The sequence below is a fragment of the Palaemon carinicauda genome, chromosome 21 (genome assembly GCF_036898095.1).
Source record: "Palaemon carinicauda isolate YSFRI2023 chromosome 21, ASM3689809v2, whole genome shotgun sequence".
Classification (NCBI taxonomy): domain Eukaryota; kingdom Metazoa; phylum Arthropoda; class Malacostraca; order Decapoda; family Palaemonidae; genus Palaemon; species Palaemon carinicauda.
The window spans coordinates 84,173,416-84,183,771 of NC_090745.1; the positions used below are offsets into that span (position 1 = coordinate 84,173,416).

The 10,356-nt window shown below is 38.0% G+C and overlaps 1 protein-coding gene across 1 annotated transcript; it reads right to left on the bottom strand.

The window, feature by feature from the left end:
* Positions 1-6,819: 6,819 nt before the first annotated feature.
* LOC137615017 (uncharacterized) lies at positions 6,820-9,530 on the bottom strand. Its single transcript, XM_068344651.1, has 3 exons — positions 9,045-9,530; positions 8,624-8,915; positions 6,820-7,223 (listed from the first exon to the last, which is right to left on the bottom strand). Exons 1-3 carry the CDS (start codon positions 9,528-9,530, stop codon positions 6,820-6,822), a joined length of 1,182 nt encoding a protein of 393 aa, XP_068200752.1.
* Between the last annotated feature and the right edge of the window lie 826 nt (positions 9,531-10,356).

Below are 10,356 nucleotides of genomic sequence, written 5' to 3' on the forward strand. Positions count from 1 at the left end.
GAGGAGAAGTAAAAGTCCTTGTAAAGTGCAAGGAAGGGCGTTAAGGAGAGAACCATTAGGTACACAGAAAGCAGCTAAAATTCGTTCTGCCACAACAAATCCCGTGTGCAGTATAAACACAGACTATCATGAGTCTCTGATTTAATAATTCTGAAAGCAAAATGCCTTGCAGTACTGAATAATCTACAAGTGCTGGCATATACATTTTGGGGTGAAGGTTGTCATCTAAGTTATCACATGGGAAGGAAATATAGTAATCAGCATCCCCAAACAGATTAACATGCCTAGATTCTGTACACCATGCTGGCATTAGGCTTACCATAGGGGCATTTAGGACCTCACTAATCCCTAGTCTTTCAGTGGATGCAGGAGAAATGCTTTTGAAGCAACGCTGCCAATCATTTATATTCGAAGGTCGTATAGATCAAAGATGCTCCAAATCCTCTTGCATTTCATGCAGCCAATATTGAAGACTCCTTTAATTATTATGAAGCTCATCCTCAATGTCCTCAGGCATATGTTTTTTTAAGAGGAAAAATATTCAACAATCTTAATCTCTCTACGAATGGAGTTCTCGCATATAAAGTACCATCAAATCCTCCTTGGAAACTACCCGAAGTTTCCTTTAGCAGTACATTGATGATAGTAAGATTAAGTACACCGAAGATCCGTTCAATCTGTACGAAACACGCTGAAAACATAGGGTTACCGAGTTTATCAACATAAATGACTAGATTCAATAACGGTGTTGTATTTGGAGTTTCTAATAGACTTGAAAGGCAATAGAGCAATCCCTGGCAGCCTCTATTTCTAATGCAGGAATGCATGAGCCACAAAAAGAAAGGTAACTTTACAATTCTTCGTGACTCATAATATTCTAAGAGGCTCTATAGGTCTTGGCTACACCAATGAAATGCACAGGGATATCAGTAAGTTTTTGTTGGGTTTCAGCACATGTAGGTGTACTTGGAAACCAAGCAATCACTGGAGATATCCTCTTCATGATTCTAAACCTAATATTATGAGGTTTGTTTTCCACGAATATCAACAGTATATAGTCTCTATAAACTAAAATATTATGAAGGAAGTAACTACGGGCTATGGTAGTATGGCCAGAAAATTGGAAAAAACAATTTGTAGATTGTGCAATGAGCATACTCTTGCAACTCATTTGGACCCTTTTTATCTGTGATGTAAATCATTTTGACAATGATTACTTAGTCCTCTTGATTGTACGACATTTGCTGATTGGATACCTTGTCTTTGAATCTTATAAGTCAATACCTATCCAAGACTCTTGGTAAGAATGGCAGAAGATTCAATTTCTTACTTTTTCTGTGGACTGGTTTTTATCTTTTATTAATTTTTCATCTTAGACTTTTTTTAGCAAATGATATCGGTAGCAATGACCTCTGTCACAATGGCTGAAATATTTCAATCAATCTACCTATCAATCAAACCAGGAATAATGATGGGCTGCTTATACATCTTGATTAAATTTGGATTTACATTTTATAGGTTACTAATTTTACTTTATTACGATGTTTACAACATTGAGTTATGGCCTTTCTTGTTTCATGGTGTAGCATCTGCAGTTCTGGAGACTACCATGGTACTGGTCATCTCAGAAAAAAAAAAACATAAGTTCTAAGAACAGACTTCATTCTGCATTTACTTCCTTTTCGCTACACCTTTTAAATTCTTTCCAATTGGCTTCATCAAGTAATTTGAAATCCTTATACAAATGGGCTAATCTCAATATCATAAATTATAGGTGCATGGTCACTAGTATGTCAACCTTTCGGAGTTTTCCAACCGAAATAAAAAATAAAGATGGCTATTGCTAAAGACATGTCAATACATAACAGAGTTGGTTCTCTATTTTCAAAGAAACCCTCATCTCCATATTCTGTGAAGGATTTTACCAAATTACCTTGGGCATTGTATGATACATCTTTTCAAATGAAGTTTCTGCTGTATGAATCTCTACGAAACATATACGTCTCATGAAGTTGGTAAGTCAACTCAAATAATGTCATCTTGTTGGGGAAGATATACTGGTGTTGCCTGAAGAGTTATATTCATAGGGAGTCCTATATGCTTCATACTTACTTGGGCATGGCATTTTGGTACAGGGGAGAATTAATCTATTAATCATCTCAATTCGTCATATTTTGACTCAAGTCTCTCACAGTTTCATTGTATGATGGAGGAGAAAAATTTTCCATTTCTGGAAAGACCATTATCTATGGGATTTCCAGATGTATGATTGGTTGTTTTTGTCTTTGAGCCTTTTGGCTCTTTAAAGACTTCTGAAGATCTGGCAGATTTATCTGTTCAAAGAAGTAGTTTTGAGGGCAACAAAGCTTTCTCAAAACTAAGCTTCATAACCCCCAATGAAGAGTTAGGTGGATCCCCATCCAATTGAGGGCCTTCTAAAGATGATGTCACCACTACTAAAGGTACAATAGAAGGAATGAAATAACCAACAGGGACTATGTCTACACATGAAAAACAGGGATTTCTAGATGAACTCTAAAAAATGATAATCAACATACTTGTTTTGTTTCTATCATATTCCATTTCACAGTTATTCCCTCTAAGATTTGGCCAACTCCTTGATGGTAGAAGATCGGATTCCTAGAACAAGTTGTCCTTTGATCAGTGGTGAGGCCTCTAGTATTTACCTTTTCTTTAGCATGCTGGAATAAGATGGATTAGGGATAACTTTTATTGATAAGACTGTTTTGCTTCCATGAAGCAAATCCTCTCTTTTAGCAAAACTGTTAGAATTTTACTTTCATAAAGGTACTTACTACATTTTTAACCTGATGCAGAATGATCTCCACTATAATTAGTGGATCTAGATGTACTTAAGCCTTGAATTTATGAATATGGGTTAGAATGCCTAGGACTGTAGCCTATGGTGCCATTCAGAACGCAAGTGGGACTGGGGAAAACCCTGCAGCCCCACAACTAAGTTAAAAGTTATGAGAGGTTGGACTGAGAGATGGAAGATTTTTTGTAGAAACTAAGATATAGTAAAAAACTAAAGATTGAGTGCAGCTAGGTGTTAAAAGGATGATGTAAAGGCCTTTAAGTAATACCTACAGCATACTGCTTGAGGTGCACTGAAGGCCTTCACCATGAGCTGCTTTGCCACATTTTATGCCTTTTCTTTAATACACCAAGAAACATTAGTGTTCTCAAACTTTTGGTAGAAGCAGAATAGCATGTCAGTGGTAATGGTATATAAAAAAAAATACTGTTGAAATTGCATCAAGAAATTTCGGTAGGAGACATTCTCTTTTTTTAAATATTTTTGGCAGTAATAAAATTTTGAGCTTTAAGCTCCTCTTGCAGCCTTTCTTCAGAAAAATTAAGATACTGTCGAGATTACACAACATTCTTCATGTGATTATAATTCATGAAGGGTATACATTTGACTTTGCTGCCTCTTAAAATCTTAATTTTATGTAAATTGTGACTTTCTGATGGATTCTGGACTTCAATTAAAGTTGATCCTTTACTTAATTGGGAGAACTTTGGTACTATGCTCAAGCACTTACCTATATTCCTATCAAATTAACAAGTATCAGTCCCCTATACCTTCGTCCCCTAGGGAAAAAAGGTAGATATTCCTTATATGATGGAGCTTTGTATGATTTTGTTGATCAATTTGCTCATGGATTCAGACTCGAACATGCTTGAATCCTGAGGAAGATAGGGAACCACTGTTGCTAGCCATGACTCCCCATTCTTTGCTTTAACCACATCCTTTGCCTTGTCTGGAGTCATCACGAGTGTCTTTACCAAGTTGGAATATTAAAAGAAAAAATGAAAACTCCCTAAAATTTTGATAAAAGTATCTATTAGCGTTTCAGGAGGTCAATTTGCTGCCAATGACATCCGTAGGACCTGACTCTTGAATGTCCACCACTTACCTTACCCCAAAGAGATCACACCAACATAATTAAACATAGTGGCAAAAGTGTAAGAGTAACCTGTTTGTTGGAACTGAAACTTATTCCATGAATACAATCATCCACACTATTCATGATACGGATATTGCGTTAGACCAAGGCAATATATATATATATATATATATATATATATATATATATATATATATATATATATATATATATATAACTATTCAGGAAGGACAGATGGCGTTGGAAGAGAAGAGGTAGGAATGATGATGACCCCAAAAGCAAAAAAGGACATTAATCGAGTGGAAAGCTGTAAATAGTAGATTGTTACTTGCAAAGTTTAAATGAAAGCAGTGCAATATGAGTATTATTGTTTGCTATGTACCAACAAATGTTTCCCCTGAAGAAAGGAAAGATGAATACTATGAAGAACTGCAGAGTGTAACAGATGAGATCCCGGAAAGATATAAAAAACTGTAATTGGTGACTTCAATATTATAGTTGGAAGGAATAATCAAGGGATAGAGATTGTGATGGGTGTTGAGGGTCTTGGCGAAGTTGCAAATGAAAATGGAGCACATTTCATAAATTTCTGTTCAACAAACATCTTGCCATTGAAGGTACTCTTTTCAAGCACAAGAACATCCGCAAATATACATGGACTTCACCATGAGGCAATTACAAAAATCAAATATATCACATAGCCATAAATAAAAAGAGAAGGAGGACGCTTAGAAATGTAAGAAGCTATAGAGGTGCAGATATTGGTAGTGATCACAAGCTCCTCATTATCACACTGAAATAAAAACTGAAAGCACGCAGCAAAACTGTAGATATAATACCTAGGTTTGATACAACTAAGCTTCTGAAAGATGAACACAAAGAAACATTTCCAATTGAATGTAGGAATCGATTTGCAGTCTTAGAGACTTTGACAGACGAAGAGCCGACAATTAATGAAGAATGGTGTGATATTAAGAACATATATCAGTCAGTTGGTAGTGAAGTTTTGGGATATGCAATTACAAGGAGAAAACCATGGATATCAAATGGTACTCGGGATAATATAAAAAGGAGACAGGCAATATTTGATTATTAAAAGTTTTCGAGTTAGTAAGAAAAATTATAAGGTAGAGCATGCTAAGTATTCCAGTATCGATAGTGAAGTCAAAAACTAAGCCAGGAATGACTGGAGAGAATATTTAGACAGGAAAGCAGATGAGGCTGACAAAACTATGAATTCAGGGGGTGGCTATAGAGTAAGAATCACCCATAAAATTACTAATTAAATCTCTATGGGAGCAAAGAAGAAGAAGCATAAACCAATAAAAAAGAGATGGATCTATTATAACAACAAAGAAAGAATAAACACAGCGTTGGATGGAACACTTTAGTGAGGTCATGAAGAGGAGATACAAAGGGGATAATTTGATTGATATACTTGAAGCTGAGGAAGACCTTGATGTGCCCATGAATGAATTCAGTGTGTTTGAAGTCGAAGCTATCATAAAAAACTCGGGAGATGGAAAGCCCCTGGTTACAATGGAATAACTGCCGAGATGACACTGGCTGAAAATGAAGTGACTCCCAGAATATTTACAAGATTATTTTGTTGAATGGGGCATAAAGAGGCAAAACCTGATGAATGGGAGTTAGGACTGTTGGTGAAAATGGCAAAAAAAGGACACCTGACTGATTGCAATAATTACAGAGGCATCACACTTATGTCAGTTGTCATGAAAATATATAGCATGCTTATTCTATAGAGACTACAGAGAATGATTGATGATAGATGAACACGCAGGATTCAGAAAAGGTAGAAACTGTACTGAAAATCTTTTTATTTTGAGACATGTACAGCAATTTGTTGAATATAGACTGAAAAAGCCTTTAATAGTGCGCACCACCCAATTTTGTGGAGTGTCCTGCATTATTATGGAGTTCCCCTTAAATATGCAAATTTGATAATTCTGTTCATAAGCAGAGCAAATGCAAAGTTAATGTTAGTGGAGTCCTATCAAATGAATTTCCAGTGAAAGCGGAGTACTCCAAGGGAATATGTTGTTGCATATGTTGTTTATCCTCCTCATGGATTTTGTACTGCACAGAACAGTTGGAGATGGCGGAGAAGGATTGGACTGGATTGGTAATAGGAAATTAGCTGACCTAGAGTATGGTGATGATGCTGTCCTTATTAGCAGAATACCACAGGATTTGCAATGCTTGCTTACCAGAATGCATGAAATATCACACGAGGTTGGGCTCAAGATAAATAGAAGAAAGACAGCAATGATGAGAACGGGATATGCAATAGAAGATGAAATATCATTGGAAGGAGAAAGGATTAATGAGGTAGAGTCCTTTAAGTTTTCAGGAAGTATGATCTCCAATAGAGGGTCATTAGAATCAGAGTCCAGTGAGGGATTGAAAAAACCAAACCAGACAATGGCTAAGTTAAGTAAAATTTGGAAATCAAATCTGAAATTTCATATAACAATAAGACTATTTATCAGTTAGTCATGGTTTGACAAACACAGCGGTTCCTTTTGGTACTTATCCAAACCTCACGGTACAAGATACTGTTCAGTACTAAACACTGAGAAATAGTATATACAGGATGTAAACAATAATTATGATAGTTAACAGCAAAAGCAGAACTATTACAGCAATAATTAGCATAACAGTTATATGAATATCACTTCGAAGAATAACAATCGTTAAACAGTTAAGTATACAAACTATCTCACTCCCCTTCTTATTTATGAGACAATATATGAATAAATCGGGAATGCCAATAAAATAAATTTACTAAATAATACAAGAATAAAATAACATTAAATAATTGCCATTTAACATGTTGCATTTATCAAGACGAGCATTATCATTACTACAAGCAATTCTGATCGTCTTCTAACTCATTTTCGCTGTTAGAACAATCATCCCAGAATTCCTCTTCTTCCGATTCATAGGATCTTTTACTGGGATCCACCTGCAAAAGACTTAGAGGATGGCGCTCCCAAGTAGACCGATGTATTCCTTCTGAATTACTTCCAGTTCCTGACTCTATTCTGATGACTTCTTCATCTGAAAGATCAGCCAATGAGGTTTCCCAAGAATATTTGCTTACAGGGGCCTTCTCCAGTTCGTCAAAATGTCTTATTTTTACTTCGTCTGTTATAGTCTCTGCTGGGGTTAATTTATACGTCCAGCCACCACGAAGTATTTCTATAACTCTATATTTCTTCGAAAGATATGGTGCAAGTTTACCACCTCCACAATGGCGTCTCTCAACTGTCGATAACTTCAATCTAACCAACTTTGAAATCTTTGCCGTAAGACTTCCGCTGGTTATTCCTAATCTGTTGTGCCATTGCAGTCTTGTCCCGTGTGATCTTAATAGTTTTCTCAATTTTATCTACTTTCTCTCTCACAAATGTTTCTGCAATTGCTGCATTACCCAAAGATCCCCGTTGATAATCCTCATCTTTGCAAGCTTCCTTTTTTAGAATCTCCTCTGGACGTCAAGCCGGAGTCCCATAGACGAGCTCATGTAGAGTAAATGTAGTCGTGGTATTTACAGCTGTATTATGAGAGAACTGTACCCTGGGTATCATTTCGGGCCAAAGATCCATATTATTTGAGATACTACCGCTAGAGAGTTATGGGGTCTTTTGACTGGCCAGACAGTACTACATTGGATTCTTCTCTCTGGTTACGGTTCATTTTCCCTTTGCCTACACGCATACACTGAATAGTCTGGCCTATTCATTACATATTCTCCTCTGTCCTCATACACCTGACAACACAGATTACCAAACAATCTTTCTTCACTCAAGGGGTTACTGCACTGTAATTGTTCAGTGGCCCCTTTCCTCTTGGTAAAGGTAGAAGAGACTCTTTAGCTATGGTAGGCAGCTCTTCTTGGAGAAGGACACTTCAAAATCAAACCATTGTTCTCTAGTCTTGGGTAGTGCCACAACCTCTGTACCATGGTCTTGCACTGTCTTGGGTTAGAGTTCTCTTGCTTGAGGGTACACTCGAGCGCACTCTCATATCTTATTCTCTTCCTATTGTTTTGTTAAAGTTTTTATAGTTTATATAGGAGATATTTATTGTTGTTACACTTCGTAAAATATTTTATTTTCCTTTTTTCCTTTCCTCACTGAGGTATTTTCCCTGTTGGAGCCCCTGGTCTTATAGCATCGTGCTTTTCCAAATAGGGTTGTAGCTTAGCAAGTAATAATAATAATAATAATAATAATAACATGCAATGAACGTTGTCTAATAATTGATTTTGACGTTCTACCTGGGCCTGACTTCTTGGATGGTAAGGAGAACCAAAATCCTGCTTAATTCCAAACAGGTTACACCCTGCCTTGAAGATATCAGCCGTAAAATGTGATCCACTATCCGACGTTATGGCACGGGGCACCCAAAACATGCAAATCCATCTTTCAACTAGAGTATCCACTGCTGTTTTTGCTGAACAATCCTCAAGAGGTACCAAAACAACATAGCGAGTCAAAATGTCTTGCATTTGAAGGATATAACGATATGGATGCGATGATGAAATGGGAAACGGACCCATGAAATCAATTTGCACCTGTTCATTCATGTATTCCGGAAGCTCCCGGTTCTGAAAAGGGGCCTTCCTGGATGCTTCGATCTTTTGTTACTCCCCCATGCCTCACATTTATTGACATGTGCATGGACATCTGCCTTCATGTGAGGCCACCAGAATCTCTTCCGAGCTCTTTCCCATGTTCGATCACGACCCATGTGACCACTCATTGGACTGTCATGAATCATTTGAAGTGCATAGAGTCTCATATCTTTAGGTATTACAGGTAGCCACTCTTCTTTCACGCCATAGGGATGTTCTTGTAAGCATTTTCCTTTACAATTTATATAACACAGAATTCCATTGGTAGTAATACCCAAACGGTTACCATATTTGGCAAGCTCATTCTCCTCTGACACATCCTGGTGAACTCGTATTTTTCATAAAGTTCACCACTTCCCTGATCCCTTCATCTCAATGCTGTTTTTCTAACATTTCATTGGGATCCACAAATGCTGTGGCCCACTGCTGAGAAGATCCTACTGCTTTACTTGCAATATGCGATACCAGATTTCCATCAACATCAACTCTTGACAGATATCAGCCATGGACATCACAGCACTGCGACCACTTTTATGAATTGGATTTATGTCAAACTGCTGAATTGTTTCAATCCATCTCCTTCGACGCCCTCTCTCTTCTCTAATATCCAGGGTGTTTAGCCATCTTAAAGCCTGATGGTCCGTTATCAGATCAAACGGTGCAGAGGAGAGGTACATCCGAAACCTCTTTATTGCCAGGATAACCGCCAGAAATTCCTTTTCCGTCGTTGAATACCTCTGCTCGGATCTGGAGAATGTATGGTGGTAAAAGGCAATTGGTAACAGTTCCTTGGATGCTGACTTGTTGGCTAACATTGCTCCCGCTCCAACATCACTTGTATCAGTAATCAAAATAAACTGTTTACTAGAGTCAGGAAGATGGAGTGCCACAGCATTGGCTACCTGGTTTTTAAGCCTCTCAAAATCCTCAACCATCTCGACCGACCAATGCTATTTCTGGTGTGGGTTTTTTCCAAAGCCTCATACAGGGGCTTAGCAGTCTGTGACATCCCTGGAATCAATTTTTGCTCATAAGAAAATGCCCCAATGGCCTGACGCAACTGCCTGACAGTCAAAGGCCTAGGAAGATCGCTCAGTTGATGAACTCTTTGCTCACTAATGCGAAGCATGCCATCACCAACAATGGAACCCAGATACTCCACTTCACGCACCCCAAATTTACATTTATTCGGGGCTAGCGCAAGACCAGCATCACGAATCCAGCTCAACACATTTCTGAGCCTTGCTATGTGTTCTTTCCATTTTGAACCCCAGACCAGTATGTCGTCGAGATAACACAATGCATCCGTATCGTTGCAATCACTGAGTATTGTAGCCATCATCCGCTGAAACGTATAACCTGCCCCTTTCAGACCAAAAGGAGTTCTACCATACCATTCAAACTGCCCCCATGGGACTACAAAGGCCAAGACCTCACAATCCTCCTTCCGAAGAGGCATCTGATTGTATCCAGACTTTGCATCAAGCACTGAAAAGTATTTTGCCTGACCAAGTCTATCAAGAAGATCCCCGACCACGGGAATTGGATGCAATGTTGCTGGCTGGGACACGCTATTTACTCCCCTATAATCAATAGCCAACCGAAGGCTTCCATCAGCTCGACGAGCGCAAACAATAGGAGCTTGACGTCCAGAGGAGATTCTAAAAAAGGAAGCTTGCAAAGATGAGGATTATCAACGGGGTTCTTTGGGTAATGCAGCAATTGTAGAAAGATTTGTGAGAGAGAAAGTAGATAAAATTG

Coding starts and splice junctions, on each gene's coding strand:
- LOC137615017 (XM_068344651.1), bottom strand. CDS start 9,530: ATGGTTGAGGATTTTGAGAGGCTTAAAAACCAGGTAGCCAATGCTGTG. Junction 8,916..9,044: donor TCTGGTATCGCATATTGCAA/GTAAAGCAGTAG, acceptor CGAGTTCACCAG/GATGTGTCAGAGGAGAATGA. Junction 7,224..8,623: donor CCATGCACATGTCAATAAAT/GTGAGGCATGGG, acceptor AGTTATCGACAG/TTGAGAGACGCCATTGTGGA.